Here is a 22,126-nt window from a genome sequence, read left to right as displayed (position 1 = left end):
CCCTTACAACAGTGGAGCAAAAACAATTAGTTAAAAAGCAAACGATATTCATATGCCAGATTTATTAGATAACTAGATTAGAAAGTGAACTAGAGTAATGCAGAGAAGAAAAGTTGGTAACACTTAAAGCCTTTATATATAATGAATTATAAAAGTATTTTTAATGAATTAATTTAGCCTTGTAATGCAGCTTATAATGCATTGTATGATCTCATGAATAACTATAACATTATTTATAATACACTATAATACTTATCTATTCATTGTTACACCTTTATAATGCATTAAAAGTGTATCTGAAAAATATATCAATAATAAGTGAGTTTTTTCTTTAAAAAAAAAGAACAAATATCTGTCAGTCGGGCAAGAAAATAAACTTTATTCAAATGGAAAACAAGTTTATTTCTCTGACTCCATTGGCAGATATTTGTTCTTGTTTTAATCATAAACTCACTTCATTTTGATACATTTTTTGATACATTTATCTTCAGTCATTTTGCTTCTCCAGTAAATGTATCTTTTTAAGAATTCAAGAATGTTTAGATATTTGTACTGGAAAACAAGACAGAAACACTGAGGAAGAACATCATTTTTGGCAGTGTGATGTTGTACTGACACACATGATGTGTGAAATCCAGCCGTTCACGTTCATTGATCGAATCACTGCAGACGGCGCTGCGACTCTTAACTCTCGCTCAGACGACACAAACCAACCATCTCGATTTCAGATCAATACGACAGAGGACCAAGACTTTATTTTAAGATCAATCTCTCTTCTGAGATTGAATTGTGCATCTGTACATTTGATTGAGTTCGGTTAGGGTTCGTGTTCAGGCTTAAATGTGTCACCAGAATGGAAACCGGTGCAATTTGTATTGATTTGAAATTGTGTTGGTGGGTTAATTGATCTCAGTGACAGTAAAAGTGATTAACAGCACATCAGATGGAATCTGATCTCTGGGTTCAGAGCAGTGATTCTCAGCCTTTTTGATTAAAATATTCAAAGGCTATTAAGATATTTTTGGTTCTTCTGCTGCAATGACAACTTCTTAATTTCAAATAAGTAGTTGTATTTAAATAATTAAATAATTCATATGGTAATATTTAAACTGTGATTCCAGAAGATTTAAGAACTGAATTTCCAGGATTTTATTTTATTATTTTTAGTCCTTCAGGGGTGAGGTCTTTAAGTCGCAACATCTTGCTACTGAAGTGCCTCAGGGCTCGGTGCTTGGACCGCTTCTCTTCTCCATCTACATGACATCACTAGGATCTCTCTTTCAGAAACATGGCTTTTCCTATCAGTGCTATGCTAATGACACACAACTCTACCTCTCATTCCAGCCAGATGATCCTATGGTAGCTGCTCACATCTCAGCCTGCCTGACAGACATTTTTTTGCTGGATGAAGGACCACCACCTTCAACTCAATCTTGTAAAGACAGAACTGCCACTGGCTCTGCACCCCTATACCTAAACTCACTACTTCAGACCTATGTGTCCTCCTGAAGCTTGTGTTCTGCAAGTGAAGTAAAGTAAAACACAACATCTTGCTACTGGAGTGCCTCAGGGCTCAGTGCTGGGACCACTTCTCTTCTCCATCTACATGTCATCACTAGGATCTGTCAATCAGAAACATAGTTTCTGCCTTGTGGTGCCATCATCCCAAAGAGGCACAAAATCACTTTCACTGACCTTTACCTGGACTGTTCCTGCTGGTGGAATGACCTGCCTAACTCAATCCGACCATTTTCAAGAAACGACTAAAGATGCAAGATGACCCAATAATACTAACACTTTCTGTTCTATATTATCTTTTTTCTTTTTAAAAAAACTTTGCTATGTGTACAGTGCTAGACTAACTGGGACTAGTCACATCACTTACATATTGTTGCTCTTTTGTTGATTCAATTGCTTCTGTTCTCCTCATTTGCTTTGGATAAAAGCATCTGCTAAATGATTAAATGTAAATGTAAAAATGTAAGTTATCTGGCTATAACCTGGCTTATGAAATATGAATGATGATATGAAACTCAAAGCTCTGATTCAGCCTCCACAAAGACAAAAACAGAGGCTGAGTGGAGCAGAAGTGATCGATAATCCGAAAAAAGACCGTGTTACGGAGGGAAAGAGAAAAAGGTCAGAGAGAGAGAGAAAAATAAATAGATGATGATGAGAAGGAGATTGAATCATGTTCCTGCTGTTTTATGATGCTTTTATGATCTCCATCCTGAGCTGATATGATCGATCAATAACACGCTTTGCTTTGATTCGATTTGATCTGATAGACGCTGACCTGCAAGATTCATTGGTTTATTTTCAGATATCATTCACGGCACATTGAACCCTAATAAAGCGTCGAAGCCGTCAGTCTAATGGATTTATCAGAATGACGGACAGCAGTGTGTGTTTCTCTCCAGAGCATCCGTGTGTCCGTGTGTTCAGAACCAAAGCAGATTAAACTATAAGCCGAAGGCCACGGATTGAGAGGAATCAGAGACAGAATGAGGGCTGACGGGACGGACATACAGAGACGGATTGAGTTTGAGAACCGCACGTCGAGATACAAGATACGGGCTGAATCACGCGACAGACAGACGGCTCATTCGACCTGATCTGACCCTTAAAAACCCCTGATGATTCACTCATATTAAATCACACGCTGACAGAAGATGTGGGCAGTAATGATGCGCTCAGGTGCCTCATATGAACACCATTAGCTGTATTATGTTAAAGTCATGCTGTTCACTGAAAAATGAACATTCTGTCATGATTTATGACGTTCTTAGAACATATTTTTGTTAGCTGGTGTTTCAAACACGCTGAGGTTTATTGAGTGTGATGAATATTTCATCATGAAGACTCTTAAAGTGTGTCCTGCTGAGGTGACTGAAGCTCGTTCAGACGTCCACGCGACACCAGACACTCACTCCAGCGTCTTACGATTATTAGTGAAATTTGATGCTTGTCTTGATTTTCAGTCGTATTGTGACATGGAAATCCAGGCCATGCGGTATCGCAGCGATCAGGAACTCAATCCGCTGGCTGTCTGCCCACTGCGCTGTTAGAAGGGCAGATGGGACGGATTTCAGCCGCTCTGCTGACGCTTTAGTCAAACATTACAGGACAGGATCATCTGAAACTGGCCATCCAGCACCATCAGCACGACATACAGAGGAATGATTCAGAAAGACATGGAATAATCAATAATGCCTTCTTAAGCTGAGAGTTTGGATCCAATGTCATACATGAGTCTAGGAGTAATTTGGTAGCAAGATAGATGTATGTGTGTGTGAGTGTGTGTGTGTGTGTGTGTGAGTGTGAGTATCTTGTCAGGACTTGTCAGTGTCAGTCATGTGTAATGAAATCTCTAATTATTAAAGTAAGAGTGTGAAAATGATGATGATAATGAAGTTCATAAGTTCATCTACATGTACAAAATGAGGCAAATAACATCAGTGTAAAAATGAACAACTAAACGTGTGAAACATCTGCTCGCAAACACATATTTTGGCTCAAAAAATATTATGTCCAACCAACAAACTACAGTGAGTTAAAGGAACTTAATTTTTAGCAAAATAAAAATTAATCTGTTTTAACTAAATGATTTTTGTCCGTTGAACTTGATCTTATTTATTTCTGTTAAAATCAGGCACACACAATAAATTTGCATGTAATTTCAATAAACAAGTTATATATTTCTTGTAACTGGCATCGACACAGGTACTGTTCAGAGATATCGAGAGAATTGTGTTAAAATTAATAAAAAATCAAGGTAAAAAAATCAACAGTTTAAGTTGACGTTTTATGTATTATGTTGAAGTAATAATCAATATTATTATGTCAACATAACTCATCAAAATAATGTTTGCAACTTAAAAGGTTTAATAAAATCAATAAATTAAAGTTTTAACCTTTTTTTAAAAATAATTAAATAAATAAATAAATTATAATGCCTTTATTCATGCCAAAAACAACTCACATGACATTTCAAAGAATTTTTTTTTTTTTTTTTGTGCCCATCGTACACTCTAAAAATGCTGGTTGTTTTAACTCAGCGGCTGGGTTGTTTTGACCCAGTGGTTGGGTTGTTTTAACCCAGAGAATGGGTTGTTTTAACCCAGGGGTTGGGTTGTTTTAACCCAGAGAATGGGTTGTTTTAACCCAGGGGTTGGGTTGTTTTAACCCAGCGAATGGGTTGTTTTGACCCAGCGATTGGGTTGTTTTGACCCAGCGAATGGGGTGTTTTGACCCAGCGATTGGGTTGTTTTGACCCAGCGATTGGGGTGTTTTGACCCAGCGATTGGGGTGTTTTGACCCAGCGATTGGGTTGTTTTGACCCAGCGATTGGGTTGTTTTAACCCAGCGAATGGGGTGTTTTGACCCAGCGAATGGGGTGTTTTGACCCAGCGATTGGGTTGTTTTAACCCAGCGATTAGGTTGTTTTACCCAACCTACTGGGTAGTTTTATTTAACCCAACTATTGTTTAAAAATGACTGTATTGCTCACTTAAAATGAACCCAAAATATATTGACATTTAATAATATGTTTAATAAATTAACATTTATTAATAGGTTTAATGAATAACAATTAAACATTAAACATTTATTAAATTGCTTATTAATAAATGTTCACCTTTTGATTATTATTGTTTCCTCTAGTAATTATGATTTTTAATTTCCAACCTATTTTGGGTTCATTTTAAGCCAGACATATAGTCATTGTTAAACAGTAGTTGAGTTAAATAAAATTGCCAGCAAACATTTAACCCAACCGCTGGGTTTGTCCATTTTTAACCCAGCATTTTTAGAGTGTGTCATAGATATAACACAAATGAATCCACTGAATCTGAGAGTTAGAACCATGTATTTGTGTCAGTGGTCACGGATGCTGAATCTCTCCTGAGTAAACGAGTGCAAAAGTGAATTATTCCTTGTATTTGTTCTTGTATTGTTGTGTTGTGAATCTGTGCGTCTCTTATCTGCGCACACACAGCGTGAGGAAGACAATGAGCCGATGACACGCCGTGATGAAGCTCAAACACATGCAGTCTTTATCTCAGCACACGTCTGCAGCTCAGGACAAAAGCTCCAGATCAACACGGGTAATTAACCAGATAGTTATGAGCGACCGCTGCTCCTGTTCCTCTCACATCATCTCTTCTTTACTTGCTCCTTGACTTTCTCCAGTCTTCACACCACTGATTACTGTAACTCTCTCTCTCTCTCTCTCTCTCTCTCTCTCATCACTCCTCCTGCTGCTGCTGCTCTCAGGATTCTTCCTCTTCATTCTCCCTCATCATCACTTCTGTGTTCATGTGAAGCGCTGGAGTAACTCGATCTCTCTCTGTGTTTGTGACGTGCAGGATTCACTGCCTGTTTGGATGGAACAATTCGCTCATGGTGGATTTATAAACGCTGGAGGAGTAAAACTGGAGTGGTTTACCATGTTTACCTCAGGACATCTGTCCCTGTGTCTTCATGAAGCCGCTGCTGGGACCTGTGGTTTCTGTAAGTACAGCTTCAGCCTCTATGAATGATCTGGGGCTAGTTGTCACACTTTTCCCTCTAGTGAATATTTTGTTGTCACAGGGAACGTTCTCAGAATGTTCTGGCAAGGTTCTATCTGTTCTTTAATAATGTTCTCAAAACGTTAGCACAAAAACATTATTTACACGTAGTTCATGGAGCGTTTTTTCTGAAATGTTTTAGTTGAACGTTCATCTACTTTTTTCAAAGTGTTCAACATTCAAAACTAACATTCTCATAATGTTTGGAAAATGATAACATGGAATCTTCTCTTAATGTTTTTGCAAACCTTCGCATTAAAAAGATTTTTAAAGCTGGATTTTTCCAGAACTTAGTGGGAACGTTATCAAAACATTATTAAAACATATTTTATCTGTCTAAAGTTAAAATGTTGCTCTCATTTCATCTTTATTTAAATATATTAGGTTTTAAATAAAGAAAAAATAAAGTTTTAAATATAAGATTTAATGGCTTTTTAGCAAAATGTAAATAATAAAACAATGAAAAAATATATTAAACAAATATATAAACAACATACAATAATATCAAACCAGCTGAAAATGTTACAGATAAAAAATATATTACATTATGTCATATAAAACACATGTGACGACTTGCCCCGACCTGACATTAATGATAAATATTGAGAACCCAGCTGACTAAAATATATTCTAAGAACGTTTTGCTAATGTTCCCAATACGTTATGAAAACATTATTTCTGAATATTCTCTGAACATGTGTTATAAAAACGTTTTTTCTTGGTTATGTGAACGTTAAAGGAACGTTCCATTGTATCATTTTTCAAACGTTATGGAAACGTTACTTTTGAAGGTTCTCTGAACGTTCTGAAACATCCCAACTACAACGTTTCCTAAAAACATTTCTTGAACGATGTATAAATAATGTTTTTGTGCTAACATTTTGAGAAATGACCACACAAATGTTCTATTAACGTTACTGGAAGAACATTTGTTCATAACTTTGAGAGAACCTTGCCAGAACGTACAGATGTTCATTATACAACGCGTCCTGCTGTAAATCTGTGATTTTAGATGTTTTATAAAGGAGAGACAGAAGCATTGGAGTGTGTTTGTTCACACAGAATCATCATAAAGCGTAAGTGAAGCAGGTGTCAGTCTGGATCTGTTGAACTGGATTGTGATCTGAATTCATTCACACTACAGAAGGTTTAACGTTCATCGTGTGGAGCAGAAGCAGAGCTGACGCCTGATAGATCGCTGGTTTAGTGTTTCTGTCCGTCTCTCATTTCCTCTCCACCATCAGAACTAATCACACATGAGCACGACACAGATTAGAGGCGGTCAGCCGTGATTTTAACGAGTCCCGCAGAGAACTAAAACGAGCCAAACGAGCTTTCTGACCCGAGACGCTGTAAAACACAGTCATATCAGACATATTGACAGATGCACTGCAAAATATGATGTTCTTCCTCAGTGTTTCTGTCTTGTTTTCCAGTAAAAAATATCTAAACATTCTTACATCAAGATACAAGCAAAATGACTGAAGATATTAAGTTTTGTTTACTGAAAAAATGAAGTGAGTTTATGATTAAAACGAGAACAAAAATCTGCCAATGGAGTCAGAAAAATCAACTAGTTTTCTCTTTGAATTAAGTTTATTTTTCTGACGCCAATGTAGTGAGACCTCAGGAACAAAATAAATGATAAATAATGTATGATTTGAGTCATGTGACCCCTTTAAAGCATGCTGATGAATTATGTTCCTGAATAATCAGGCCGTTTACGCACATTTACAGGGTCACAGAGCAAAACCCTTGAAGCTCAGAGTTTTGTGTTTGTTGAATCGCTGATGTTTTGTGTGACGTCACGACTGAGTTCACTGAAGAACACATTTATGAATCTCATTTTGAGAACATTAATGGAAAAGTTGATGATCATGTGAGAAACACATTGTGAGAGATGCTGAGATCAGATCAGATCACACTGGAGGTTTCTGATATGGATATTTACAAATTGATATATTCACAAATCTGAGCGATTGTGCTGTGATGGATTTACAGGAGAGATAAAGACTCACTGCAGACTCTGATGTTCTTCCTCAGCGTTTCTGTCTTGTTTTTCAGCACAAATATCTAAAAACTCTTAAATCAAGATGCATTTACTGGAGAAGCAAAATGACTGAAGATATTAAGTCAAAAATGTATCAAAATGTAGTGAGTTTTTGCTTAAAACAAGAACAAATGCTGCCAATTGGGTCAGAAAAACTTTTTGATCAATTCCTTAGAAAACAAGACTGAATGTTTAGATATTTGTACTGGAAAACAAGAGAAAAATACTGAGGATTTCATTTTTTCCAGTGTGTTGCACATAAACTGAATGATAAATGAGTTGCAGGATCTTCTGCGGTTTGATGCGTCTGCAGCTTCACCTGAGACTCGAACACGAACTCACTGCTAGAGGAAGTTTGTCAGTCGCAGCAGAACTGCAGGGACATTAGACACGGGTCAGATCACCACACACACACACACACACACACACACACACACACACACACACACACACACACACACACACACACACACAGAGCTGAGGCTCACTGGAATGTGACGTGAGACTAGCACAGACAGGAGAGCACTGTGAGGACGGAGAGTCTCAGAGGTCATTAGCAGATCCGACTCTAACGCTGTGCTTTCATTACCAGAGTCCGCCAGTCTTCATTCACAGCAGCGTTTATATGGAAGATTGTTTCCGCCATAAAGATAAAAAAATTGAAGTAACTGCAATTTTTATATCAATTCTGATTCTTTTTCTTCAGAGAAAAAAGTCAGAATTATGAGATATAAACTCGGAATTAATATAAACTCAATTCAGAGAAAAAGTCAGAATTGCGGGATATAAACTCGGAATTACTATAAACTCGGAATTAATATAAACTCGCAATTCAGAGAAAAAGTCAGAATTGCGGGATATAAACTCTAAATTAATATAAATTCAATTCAGAGAACAAGTCAGAATTGCGGGATATAAAAATTGGAATTAATATAAACTCGCAATTCAGAGAAAAAAGTCACAATTATGAGATATAAACTCGGAATTAATATAAACTCAATTCAGAGAAAAAGTCAGAATTGCGGGATATAAACTCGGAATTAATATAAACTCGGAATTAATATAAACTCGCAATTCAGGGGAAAAAAAGTCATAATTACAGGATATAAACTCGGAATTAATATAAACTTGCAGTTCATGAAAAAATGTCAGAATTGCGGGATATAAAAATTGGAATTAATATAAACTCGCAATTCAGAGAAAAAAGTCACAATTGCGAGATGTAAACTCGGAATTGCAGGTTATAAACTCAGAATTAATATAAACTCGCAATTCAGGAAAAAAAAAGTCAGAATCGGAATTAATATAAACTCGCAATTCAGAGAAAAAGTCAAAATGATGAAATATAAAATCGGAATTAATATAAACTCGCAATTCAGGGGAAAAAAAGTCATAATTACGGGATATAAACTCGTAATTAATATAAACTCAATTCAGAGAAAAAGTCAGAATTGCGGGATATAAACTTGGAATTAATATAAACTCGGAATTAATATAAACTCACAATTCAGAGAAAAAAGTCAGAATTGCGGGATATAAACTCGGAATTAATATAAACTCGGAATTAATATAAACTCGCAATTCAGAGAAAAAGTCAGAATTGCGGGATATAAACTCGGAATTAATATAAACTTGGAATTAATATAAACTCGCAATTCAGAGAAAAAGTCAGAATTGCAGGATATAAACTCGGAATTAATATAAACTCGGAATTAACATAAACTCGGAATTAATATAAACTCGCAATTCAGAGAAAAAGTCAGAATTGCGGGATATAAACTCGGAATTAATATAAACTCGGAATTAATATAAACTCACAATTCAGAGAAAAAAGTCAGAATTGCGGGATATAAACTCTAAATTAATATAAATTCAATTCAGAGAAAAAGTCCGAATTGCGGGATATAAAAATTGGAATTAATATAAACTCGCAATTCAGAGAAAAAAGTCACAATTGCGAGATGTAAACTTGGAATTGCAGGTTATAAACTCAGAATTAATATAAACTCGCAAATCAGAGAAAAAAGTCAAAATTATGAAATATAAACTTGGAATTAATATAAACTCGCAATTCAGGGGAAAAAAAGTCATAATTACGGGATATAAACTCTGAATTAATATAAACTTGCAATTCATGAAAAAATGTCAGAATTGCGGGATATAAAAATTGGAATTCAGAGAAAAAAGTCACAATTGCGAGATGTAAACTCGGAATTGCAGGTTATAAACTCAGAATTAATATAAACTCGCAATTCAGAGAAAAAGTCAGAATTGCAGGATGTAAACTCAAGAATTAATATAAACTTGCAATTCAGAGAAAAAAGTCAAAATTATGAAATATAAACTCGGAATTAATATAAACTCACAATTAATATAAACTCGCAATTCTGGGGAAAAAAAGTCATAATTACGGGATATAAATTTGGAATTAATATAAACTCAATTCAGAAAAAAAGTCAGAATTGTAAGATATAAAGTCGCACTTTTTTTATAATTTTTTTTATTCTGTGGTGGAAACAAGCTTCCATAGTATTAAACAACGTGGCACAGGATGTGAAAATGATAACTGCATCAGGCTGAAACTAGCAAAAAACACGTGTGTCACGCCTGACGTCGCATTGCGCCGGGTGTATGATAGGACCCTGAGTTTCACAAATCATCACATTAAAAATACTATTATAACTGGATGATATTTAGAGCTTTAAAGTGCTGAAAAAAGTGCGAAGCCCTTATATTTCACTCTCAAAAGGTTGTACAAACCCTTTAAAAAATAACATTCGACTATATCTGCCACAATACCATGGTTACAGTTAGAGTTACTCCATTAAATCGATAGTGAATGTTGGTGATTTGTTGATTGAAAAGCCTTCTATAACTTGTTCGTTCATGGCACAATGTTTCTCCTGGTTTCCACGTCAGCATTGTTTGATCTAATATGGTTTATAACAGAGATTTCTGTGCTTCTCACCATGTCTTAAAGCGATATTATTAAAGGGATAGCTGATTTAAGGGATGTCTTGATTTAAGAATGTTTATATTTGTACTGGAAAACCAGACAGAAACACTGAGGAAGAAAATGACTTTTTGCAGTGCCGTCACTGTCTCTGAGCTTCATAAAGCTCTTATGAGTAGTTTAATAGCAAGTGATTTCAACAGCATAATCGCTCGGCGCTCACACGGCCGATGACTCTTCACTGCACTGAATCTGTCATTATGTTATTGACTTCACTGCTGGAAATACACACTGAATCACTGTATTTCTCAGTCCTGAAAGCAGCAGGAAAACCAGACCATGGATGATGTTGATAGTCAATGCGATTCTCTACACGTGTCTGAACTTCAAAACTGACAAAACTTTTACATCCACTTAAACCCCCAAAACACCAGCTGATTCAAACAGACTTATGAAGAAAAGATCCTGCAGCCTTTCAGACACGCAAACCTGAGTCTTGTTGGAGCTGCTTTGAATCTAAGTGATGAATGCAGAAAGATCTGGTATGCCGATATATTTGTGTGCATGTGAAAAATCCTCTAGATGTTGTTCTGGTGTGAAGGCGGCATGTGGTGGGCAGATTTCTGAGGAAGCAGATGAATAAATGATGACTGTATATTGACGGATGGTCTGATCTTGCTGTCGCTCACAAACACTGACATTCTCTTCATTCTGAAGAGCTCACGTTTTACAGCATGAAACTCTTTTAGCATTAAACTCTCGTTTCTGATGATCATACCACAGGTGAATAAGATAGAAGCGTTAACTAATAGATATTGATTACATTAAGAATTGCAAAAAAAAAAAAATGTTGTAATCCAATATCCAATTTAATTAAGGGTCAAATGATGATCAGTTTATCTGGAAAAAAACTACATGTCAGAACTGAAAACTTCCCCCCAAACCAAACAGATCATCTACTGAACCTGAGCGTCCACTACTGAACCTGAGCGTCCACTAACTAAACTAAACTACTCCTCCTCATCAACAAGAGCTAACAATGTGAGAAAAAAGGAAAATAATTATTGTTTTTTTTGGACCAAAAAGAACATAATTTCTTTTTTTATTAATCACTTAATCACCTGTTTAAATATCAAATGCACTCACGGCCATCTGTTCACCCATGGACGTGCTGGTCTGAAAACGAGGTGTGTTCAGGCGTATTGTTTGGCATGTTGCTATTTTGAGGAACTGAAAACGACTGTGCCTTTGACCAACTGAAACCTGCTCTAAAGTCAATGGTGCAGTATTATCTTGTCATTTAAAGGCGCATTAGTAATATGGGCCCATAGGTGGGTGCACAACACACGTACACTCTGCTTATTACACACACAGAAGCACACAAACATGCCAAATATTAAAAATAAAAGGATTACAATGTAAAAGATTATTATTGTGTGCATAAAGATAAAAATGCTTTGGTGGAATCCGGCTTGTCCTGTAGATGGTCTGCTGACGCGCACGAGCAGATCTGTTTCCTCACTAGAGAAGCGTTCAGTTTTTTCACTTGCAAATTCCGCCATGAAAATAGCGAATCCATCATGGCGCGAGCGCAACTGGCTTTTAAAATGAATGGGAGATGAGACTCTGACTGGTTTATTGCACTCACGCCCAAATACTCATACTCATTGAGAGAATAGGGACAACCCTTTTGGACCATGTGCCTGGAACGCCGACCACTTTTCCCGTTGTTAAACTATCAAAAGTGGATTCGGACACACTCTAAGTACACTTGCGCTATGAGCTTTAGACCATGCGCTTAGATGGTTAAAATAGGGCCCTTAAAGTTTAAAGATGTAGGAAAACTAACACTTCGTAACAAACACTTTTTTCTCCACAGCAGGGGAGCACTTTTCCACTCCCTAATATATGGAAAAAAGTAGGAAGTCACAAAGTCTCATGAAAAACAAAAACTTTTCTTCAAATTGTGTCTGAATTACACAGAAAGCGAGTAAAGAGCGCTCATTTTATAATCACTGAAGCTGTCGGTCAGTTCAGTGTGATACTACAGAAGAACAATGGTACGTTTAATAAGAGTAGAATATTTACATTTTCCCTATAAAAATTTGTTTTTTGTACGTTACTGTTGTTAGTAAAAGTTATTTTAAATTTTTAGCTTCAGCTTCAGCTACCCTCCCTGGTTATGAACAAACGTTCTTCCAGTAACGTTAATAGAACATTCCCTCAATGTTATCTGTAACCGTTTTTTCTGAAACGTTTTAGTTGAGTGTTTCATTTTTTAAATGTTACTACTTGTTTCAGAACATTCAAAAGTAACATTCCCTTAATGTTTGAAGAATGATCAAATGAAATGTTCTCTTATCGTTCACATAACCAAATGATTAAAAGCAAATGATTATTATTCTTGTGGATTTTGATCTTGTCATGCATTCACACATAATGGGCTCTTTTCTCACGTGTTTGAGAATGTGTGTGTGTCACGTTAAACACATCCAGAAGGCACATGCCGCGCTTGTCCTCAAGTGTTTGTTTGGTTTGTCTTCAGCGTTTCACTCGGCCTCAGATGATGTTGGCTTTATCATTCAAAAGAAATCACTCCACTGTTTCCCTGGAAACAAAAAGCCACGGAGACATCAGACGTGTGCCGTCCATCAGCCTGTCCACGTGTGCGGCGACTGAGAGAAGAACTTCAGATGACCTTCTGCTTTAAATCTAGTTATCTGAGCGTTTCTGCTCCTGCTGTACATGTACAGTTGATGTTTTAGAGAGGATTTTTGAGTCACTTTAAATGGCACTTTATACTGCTCATGTGTCTTCAGATCTCTGTGAGATTTTAGTAGATGATTTACACCAGTGAGGAGGTATTGATGTGACTCTCTTCCGCCCTCTAGAGGCGCTTCAGTCTCTTCACACAGACATCAGTGGACAATGAACCATGTCAGGCATTCATTTCCAAATGGACTTTAGATGTGCTTATTTCAAAAATGTGATTTTAATGGGATGATATAATGACTTTAAATGACATTAATAAGTATATTAGCTCTTGACGTTTAATCTTATATATTTTATTGTATTTTATTGGATGATTATGATGATATTCTCTGATGAACGAAATTAATGAACTTTCACAGACGAATACTACAAATAAACTTCTTTAAAAGCATTTCAACTGATTCGAGCAGTTTAGAAAATTTAAATGTACATGACAGTTTCTAACAAACACAATCTCTTGATATCATTCAGATACTGTTTCTGACAATTATCTAAAATATACATGATAGTTTCTAAGATTTTAGTATTTTTGTTATTATTTGTATGTTTTTATTTATTTATTTTATTTACAGTTAGACATTTTAGTGCTTTAATTTAAATTTATTTCAGTTTATTCCCAATCAACATTTCTAATATTCATTTAGTTTATGTTTTTCATCTAATATTTTATTTTATTTCAGCTTTATTTCAATGTTTTCAATAGTTGTAGTTAACAATAATAGCCCTGTATTAAACATCCAGAGCTAATAAAAGAGCTTTTAAGTGTTTATTCCATCTGTTCCTGTGTTTCCGCAGGAGATGGCCGTGCTGAAGAGCGTGTGAACGGAGAATCGATCATGGCCGGCGAGAACATCACCGTCAGCGCCAACGTCTCAGACGTCCACCCGCTCACACACAGCCTGTGGGAAGTGGTCGCCATCGCCAGCGTATCGGCCGTCGTGAGCCTCATTACGATCATCGGGAACGTTCTGGTGATGTTGTCCTTCAAGGTGAACAGCCAGCTGAAGACGGTCAACAACTACTACCTGCTGAGCCTGGCCTTCGCCGACCTCATCATCGGCGTCTTCTCCATGAACCTCTACACCTCGTACATTCTGATGGGCTACTGGTCTCTCGGCAGTCTGGCGTGTGATCTGTGGTTGGCGCTGGATTATGTGGCCAGTAACGCCTCTGTTATGAACCTTCTGGTCATTAGTTTCGACCGATACTTCTCCATTACCCGTCCGCTGACGTATCGAGCCAAACGGACGCCGAAGCGAGCGGCCGTCATGATCGGTTTGGCCTGGCTCGTGTCCTTCGTCCTCTGGGCTCCGCCAATTCTGTGCTGGCAGTATTTTGTCGGCAAGCGGACGGTTCCCGAACTACAGTGTCAGATCCAGTTCTTCTCCGAGCCTGTGATTACTTTCGGGACAGCGATAGCGGCTTTCTATATCCCTGTGTCCGTCATGACCATCCTCTACTGCCGGATATACAAAGAAACCGAGAGACGCACCAAAGACCTCGCCGAACTCCAAGGCGTCAACTCTTCGTCAAACTCCAGCGGCGAACCTCAAACCGTCCGCTCGTGTTTCGGCTGCAAGCATACAAGCGAAAGAGAGCGAAGTCCTCCCAAACCTGCTGACTTCAACAGCTACGCCTCCTCAGAGGACGAGGAGCGCTCGGCTTCTCCCGGCGTCTTCCCGACGTCTTCCAGATGCAAGGCCGACAACGAGGACCAGAGCTACTTCAAAACAAGTCCGACAAGAAGCAAGAAGTGCGTCTCGTACAAGTTCAAACCGGCGTCCGGTCCACTAAAGAACGCCAACGGAGACGCAAAACCCTCATCCTTCTCGTCTGCCGAGTCTGTGAACGTACCTTCTTCGTCATCTTCTTCCAAACCCATAGATGGCACACTGAAAAGCCAGATCACCAAGAGGAAGAGGATGGTCCTGATCAAAGAGAAGAAGGCGGCCCAGACTCTGAGCGCCATCCTGCTGGCGTTCATCCTCACCTGGACGCCCTACAACATCATGGTGCTGGTCTCCACCTTCTGCTCCGACTGTGTCCCGCTCTCGCTCTGGCATCTGGGATACTGGCTGTGTTACGTCAACAGCACCGTCAACCCCATGTGTTATGCGCTCTGCAACAAAACCTTCCAGAAAACCTTCCGCATGTTGCTGCTCTGCCAGTGGAGGAAGAAGCGGGTTGAGGAGAAGCTGTACTGGTGCGGACAAAACCCTGCGGCGGGCGGCAGACTCGCCTGAGAGACCCGTTCAACTTTACATTTCCAATCACAGCAGGACAGAAATGGCACCATTCCCAGATTTACTGTCAACAGAAAAGTTTCTCTTCTGCTCACCAAAGCTGCATTTATTTGTTCAAAAATACAGTAAAAGTTGTGAAATATTATTACAATATAAAATAGCTGTTTTCTATGTGAATTTATAGTTAAAGGGGTGATTAATTATGATTTGACTTTTTTAACTTTAGTTAGTGTGTAATGTTGCTGTTTGATCATAAACAACATCTGCAAAGTTACGACGCTCAAAGTTCAATGTAAAGAGAGATATTTTCTTTTACAGAAATCACTTTTTAAACGGCTGGTAGGGACTATAACGAGCTTCTTCCCAGGTCGGTGACATCACTAACCCTAAAATTTACATAAACCCCGCCCCCAAGAACACACAACAAAGGGGGCGGGGCCATGTTGGGCTGCTTTAGAGAAGAGGAAGAGTTGTTGTAGTAGAGTGTTGTTATCATGCCATCATTTTACGCCGGACTGCTTCACAAACGAGGGTCAATTCAACACAAAAGATTAACATGACGGCACATGCTAGTGGATGAGTTGAATCAACTCCACAGCAACTACATAAATTTATCCACTAACCATTCAGAAACGTCTAAAAGTTGTAACTTCTTCCTGAGTCTCTCCATCAGTGTCGACTCCGGTTTGAACAATGTAAGGCTGAACACCGTTACTGACAATCCTCATTTTGTCTGCGTGAGATTCTCCAGCTTTGTTGTTGTTGAGCTGTTAAAGCTCCGCCCTCTTCTGGAAAGGGGCCGGGAGCAGCAGCTCATTTGCATTTAAAGGGACACATATAAAAACGGCATGTTTTTGCTCACACCCAAATAGGGGCAAATTGAAAACAGCTATTTTAAACTAATAATATTTCACAATTTTTTACTGTATTTTTGATCAAATAAATGCAGCCTTGGAGAGCAGAAGAGACTTCTTTCAGAAACATTAAAATATCTTAATTATTCCAAACTTTTGACCGATATATTTTAGTTCACCTCAAAAATGAACTGTTTCAAAAAGGAGTCCTAAATGTACCATAAAACCAGCCCATATGAGCCTCCTGTAAATCTTTACCATGTTTGAGAAGGGAATGATTGAGTTAAAGGAAAAGTTTGCAGATTTTCAACCAGCTTTGTGTCGTTATAGTGTCGTTACAATATGTAAATGAACGATGTGTTGTAAATGATCTTTCTCCATGTTACCTGATCCCAGATCTCTCAGTGTATTTGCCAGCAAAAGCCCATGGAAAAAGGATGAATTAAAACTAGGGACGAGCCGATATTATATTTGAAAGCCAATAACCGATATATTGGCCAATAAATCTAAATCAGAATAAATTTATATAATTTTTAAGAGGCAAAAACAAAAGTCTCACCATTAAGAGCCAAGTCCCAAGCACACAATTATAATGTTCTCATTATAATATTATGTATCTTATATGACAGACGTGCGCTGTATGTTGCACTTAACTGTGTTTTCCTTTTTGAAGTGATTTCAGTCAGATTTCAAGCAATTCAAAAAAGTGTCTCAGCTGAAGGAAATAATCCATTATTTATCGGCTTCGATATATCGGCCAAATTTTCTTATTGGGCCGATAACGATAACATTAAAAATGAACATTTACCGGCTGATACCGGTACATCCCTAAAACCCGTACATCCCGTTAAAAACGCATCATCCGGCATATTTCTGACAGCTCCAGGAATTTTGTAAAAATTACAGATAGTCTGCATTTATGCACTCCCAAAAATCAAAAATGCATTATGGGTGTTGAAGTTTTTGGGAAAAGGCAACTCGTTTCTACTGACAAGTTTTATTAAAAGCCCATCTTGCCAGCGTTGAATTCCCCCTTTAATAGTATTTCCGTCATTTTACTGTGAACTTTTCCTTTAACTCTTGGGTTCATGTGTGTGAAATCTTTCAAGCAGTTGTGTGTGATGTTCAGACACTTTCACAACACTAAACCTCCCACTGATGTCAAATATGAGGGATGATGTAGATCCAGTCGTAAGGATAAGATGAACGTCGGTGTTGATGAGTTTCTCAGAACAAACACACCATCATCTTTTTGCTCAGTGATGATTTTATTCATGTTTGTTACCGTGACAGTGTTAATAAGGGCTAATGTTGTACATTTCAAAGGCTCGATGTCGATTGTACCCACTTCAGATGCCTTACTGTGCCATTATAAGAGTGCAGAGGAGTTTTAAAATGACAAGGAAACTCTTAAACGCTTCATTTCTCCTCTGCAGGAGCAGAAGATGAAGTGATTTCATTCGAACGGATCTGGATGTTTCTTGCTGTCATGTTGATGATGCTGTCGTGCTGTCTGCGTTTCAGGAAACAAACTGTTTAATGACAGTGTGTGATTTTTATCTGTAGGTGCTTGGAAGATTCTTTTTAATGTGCCGTAAACAACTCAATGAAGGTGAACAAAACATGTCAGAACTTTCAATTTTCGTCGGCTTTATTGCTTGAAGGATTGAAACCGCACTGCACAAAACTTTAGTGTTTCTGTCTTGTTTTCCAGCACAAATATCTAAACATTCCTAAATCAAGATACTTTTACTGGAGAAGCAAAATGACTGAAGATATGAAGTATTGTTAATTGAAAAAATGGTGAGTTTAAGCTTGTAAAACAAGAACAAATATCTGCAAATGGAGTCAGAAAAATAATGTTGTTTTCCCTTTGAATTAAGTGTGTTTTTCTGACCCCATTGGCAGATATTTGATCTTGTTTTAATCATAAACTCAATTAATTTGACACATTTTTCAGGTCATTTCTCCAGTAAAAGTATCTTGATTTAAGAATGTTTCGATATTTGTACTGGAAAACAAGACAGAAATACTGTAATTTTCAGTGCGTCTTTGGTCTGTTAATTCCCTGTAATCGTGTGTGTGATCAGTTTTATGAGACCTTTTGCACTCTTCAGTACAAATAAATCTGACATTTAAATGTTTATTGAATAAAAAAGAAATAGATAATTGATCGTCATGTGTTTAATGGGTTAATAATTCATCCCTACACTGCAAAAAAATCACATCTTATCCAGATTTTTTGTCTTGTTTTATCTAACCATCCTTAAAAAAAGATGTAGGCCTATTCACTTTAGAAGCAAATATAAAAATACCAAGAATTTACATTTTAATTCCAGAGAAATCTAACAGAATTTTGTGAAGTTTGTTCTTAAAGGCCCGTTCACACGAAGAACAGTAACTATAAAGACAGCGTCCACACCAACGAACAATAACGGTCAAACGTCATTGAACATGTTTTTGCTGTTCTTGTTGCATTTACACGGCTTTAAACAAAATGGATATATGGAAAACAATCTGTCATACCCTCGGAATAAATGGTGAGAGGTGTTAACGATGAGATCATTATGCCAGGCTAGCAAACAGTGTAATATAAAATGACCTCAGGTATCCAGCGCTAGTTTCGACAACATTGTCTTGCTTCCTTTGAAGTTTGATGTTTTTATTCCACTATATTGACTACGTCAGCTAAATTCACTGTAAGATTAGATCGATACACTAGATTCACAAGAAACATAGCATGCTGAGGACATCTGCTGGTTAAAGTATCCTTGAAAAGGGGGTTTGACCTTGACTTGTCAAACGGTGGATTTTTCTGGACCTCTGCGACTAAATTCTCCGCAAGGTCGTCCGCCATTTTAAATGCGCGAGCCCTTAAATTAGAATGGATTCGTTCCACGGCTGGAAAAAATCATTCTGAAAGTGATCCCAATTATATTGTTCCTCTATATCGTTATCGTTATAGCTGTGGTGTGGACAGTGCTATTCTTTTATATTTAGAACGATTTGTTTTATTTATATCTTTATCGTTATCTTTATAGTCATCGTCCTCGGTTTGAAAGGGCCTTGAAACAAGAAAAAATATGTTTGCCAGTGGGGTCAGAAAAATAATCTTCCTTTGCAGATTATTTTTCTTTCCTTATTGACATCTTTTTTCTTATTCTTTTTAGATTTAAGCAGAAACATCACCAAATTGTGTTAGATTTCTCTGAAAGCAAGATTTGGCTTCTCAAGTAGCCTCAGTATATGTTAAAGGATGTTTTGATGACTGTATTGGAAATCAAGGTCAGAGTTCGTCTCTGGCACAGTCTCCGCTCCGGATGACTTTGACTTGATCTGAAGGTCTCACCATCATCCAGGCATATTTGCACAAGTGTTCTTTGTTGCAGTCTTTCTGCCAGTAGATGACGTTCCTGCGGTTGAGGTTTGCGCCGGCGCAGGCGTCGTACCACCAGCCGCCGCCCGCCACGCCCTGGAACTCCAGCTTTGCGCAGTTCTGGAAGTAGTTGTCGTTGTCGCGGTCTTTGGTGGTGAAGCGCTGGTTGTCGTGAAGGTAGTTCTCGGTGTCCAGCGTGAGGGCGTCCGCCGCCGTGCCCTGGAACAGACCCAGACGCAGGCGGTACTGGGCGTCCTCGTCCTCCACCAGCACCGGGTCGTACTCGCCCATCTTGGTCACCGCGTCTTTGTCCACCAGCTTGATGGCGAGCTTGTAGCGCACGGGTCCGGCGGTGAGCTGGTGCAGGTGCTCGTTGCCCAGCCAGTGGTTTCCGGTGAGGGATCCGAACCCTCGCTTGTACTCGTCCCAGCCGCGGTCGAAGTCCACGCTGCCATTGACCGTGATGTGTTGGATGACCGTCCATCCGCCCTCGTGCATGGCGCAGTAGACGGCGATGGGTGAAGCTCCGGGCCGGATCAGGTACAGGCCGTCCCGCGCCTGACCGCCGGCGCTCTGCCACAGCTCATAACAGTCCCGGGGAATCTCTGAGACACAACAAGAGTCACAGTCAGATCTCTCTTCATTCATCAGTGACGGTGTTCTGAAGAACTGCTGTCACTGTTAACTAAAGCTGAAAGCATTAAATATAGCATTTTTGGAAATAAAGCTGAAATAAAATATAACTATTAAATCAAAACTTGCCTTGGCAACTAACTGAAATAAATGTTTAAGTTGAAGTACTACAATTTGTGAAGTAAAGTTAAAAAAAAGAATGAAAAATATATAAAAATAAAGCTAAATTTAATTAAAAAAAATAAATAAATAAATAAAAAAATTGTCTTGGCAAATAACTAAAATAAATAAATTTAAGTTGAAGTATTAACATTTCTATAAATAATATAAAAAATTGAAAAATATATACAAAATAAATTAAAGCCAAATAGAAATATTAAAAATAATATAATAATAATAATAAATTTGTTTAAGTACTAACATTTCTAAAACTAAAATAAAAAATAATAAAATATATAAAAAATATATATAAAAATAAATTAAAGCCAAATAGAAATATATATAAAAAGAAGAAGAAATAAATAAATAAAAAATGTTGCCTTGGCAACTAACTGTAATAAATATGTTTAAGTTGAAGTACTAACATTTCTAAAATAAAATATAATAAGATATAAAAGAATATAAAAATTATATATATATATATATATATATATATATATATATATATAAGAAATATTAAGATATATTAAAAATATATTTTAAAAAGCTAAATAGTAATAGTATATATAAAAAAATGAAAAATAAGAAATCTTGCCTTGGAAACTAACTGTAATAAATATGTTTAAGTTGAAGTGCTAAAATTTCAAAAACTAGAAAAAATTAAATATATTAAAAATACATATAAAAATAAATGAAAGCTACATAGAAATGTAAAAAATGAAAAATAAAAAGAAATGTTGCCTTGGCAACTAGCCTAACTGTAATAAATATTTTTAAGTTAAAGTACTTAAAATTTCTAAAACTAAAATTAAAAAATAAACATAAAATGTATAACAATAAATTAAAGCTAAATAGAAATATTTATAAAAATGCACACAAAAAAGCACATAAAATTACTAAAACGTAAATTACTAAACGCGAATGAAAATATGAATACTATAATGGACAATAATACTAGAATAACAGTGTTGTGAAGATCTTTCATCAGTCTCTTTCATGAATCAGAAGCCGTTATCTAGTGTTTGTTAACCTGATGTAATTAGTCTTTATCAGGACTAATTATATGAGTCCTGCTTGACCTTTGACCTCTGCTCTGATGAGTCAAATGTCAGAATGGGTTAGTGGAGTAAAGTTAAGAACACTGCCCTGAATCCACTCAAACAAACTAGTATTTCTAAATCGTAGAAACGAGAGCCTCAATAAAGAAGCGTTTGATCTTATTTAATGACTGACTTTATAAAGGAGCAGAACTGAACACATATTTGACTATTAGTTCACATTAACATGATTACAAAGAGAGCGAGCTGACGTCAGCTGAGAGGAAAGTCATTTCAGACCCGGAGCAAGTTTCTGTGAAAACATTTTTAAAATATTTACAAAACTGGATGTTTTGAATGTTCAGAGAACATTACAGAAATAATGTTTTGGGAGCGTAATCATAACGCTCTTAGAGCATATTTTTGTCAGCTGGTTTTGTCAGGACGGTGAATGAAGTCTGTGTTGATTTTAAGCACAG

General features: G+C 37.2%; 2 protein-coding genes across 5 annotated transcripts in view; one reads left to right on the top strand and one right to left on the bottom strand.

The window, feature by feature from the left end:
• The first annotated feature begins 291 nt into the window (after positions 1-291).
• Positions 292-18,611, top strand: chrm5a (cholinergic receptor, muscarinic 5a). Of its 4 annotated transcripts, XM_051869168.1 has the most exons (4): positions 292-5,105; positions 5,367-5,511; positions 7,906-8,014; positions 14,141-18,611. In XM_051869168.1, exon 4 carries the CDS (start codon positions 14,182-14,184, stop codon positions 15,586-15,588), a length of 1,407 nt encoding a protein of 468 aa, XP_051725128.1. In that variant the 5' UTR covers positions 292-5,105; positions 5,367-5,511; positions 7,906-8,014; positions 14,141-14,181; the 3' UTR covers positions 15,589-18,611. The 4 variants fall into 4 exon arrangements, with proteins under 4 accessions (XP_051725128.1, XP_051725126.1, XP_051725127.1 ...); XM_051869166.1 differs by lacking the exon at positions 7,906-8,014 and having other exon boundaries at positions 295-5,105; XM_051869167.1 differs by lacking the exons at positions 292-5,105; positions 7,906-8,014 and having other exon boundaries at positions 5,127-5,511.
• The window catches only part of zgc:194887 (uncharacterized protein LOC571819 homolog), a 3,787-nt gene continuing 269 nt past the window's right edge, over positions 18,609-22,126 (bottom strand). The window contains exon 2 of the mRNA XM_051869174.1: positions 18,609-20,423. Coding sequence (XP_051725134.1) covers positions 19,729-20,423 — 695 coding nt within the window. The 3' untranslated portion in view covers positions 18,609-19,728. The remainder of the gene's footprint in view (positions 20,424-22,126) is intronic.

This window comes from Ctenopharyngodon idella, chromosome 17 (assembly GCF_019924925.1).
Source record: "Ctenopharyngodon idella isolate HZGC_01 chromosome 17, HZGC01, whole genome shotgun sequence".
Classification (NCBI taxonomy): Eukaryota; Metazoa; Chordata; class Actinopteri; order Cypriniformes; family Xenocyprididae; genus Ctenopharyngodon; species Ctenopharyngodon idella.
Note: the sequence above shows the minus strand (reverse complement) of the source record. Positions and strands in the feature narration are given on the sequence as shown.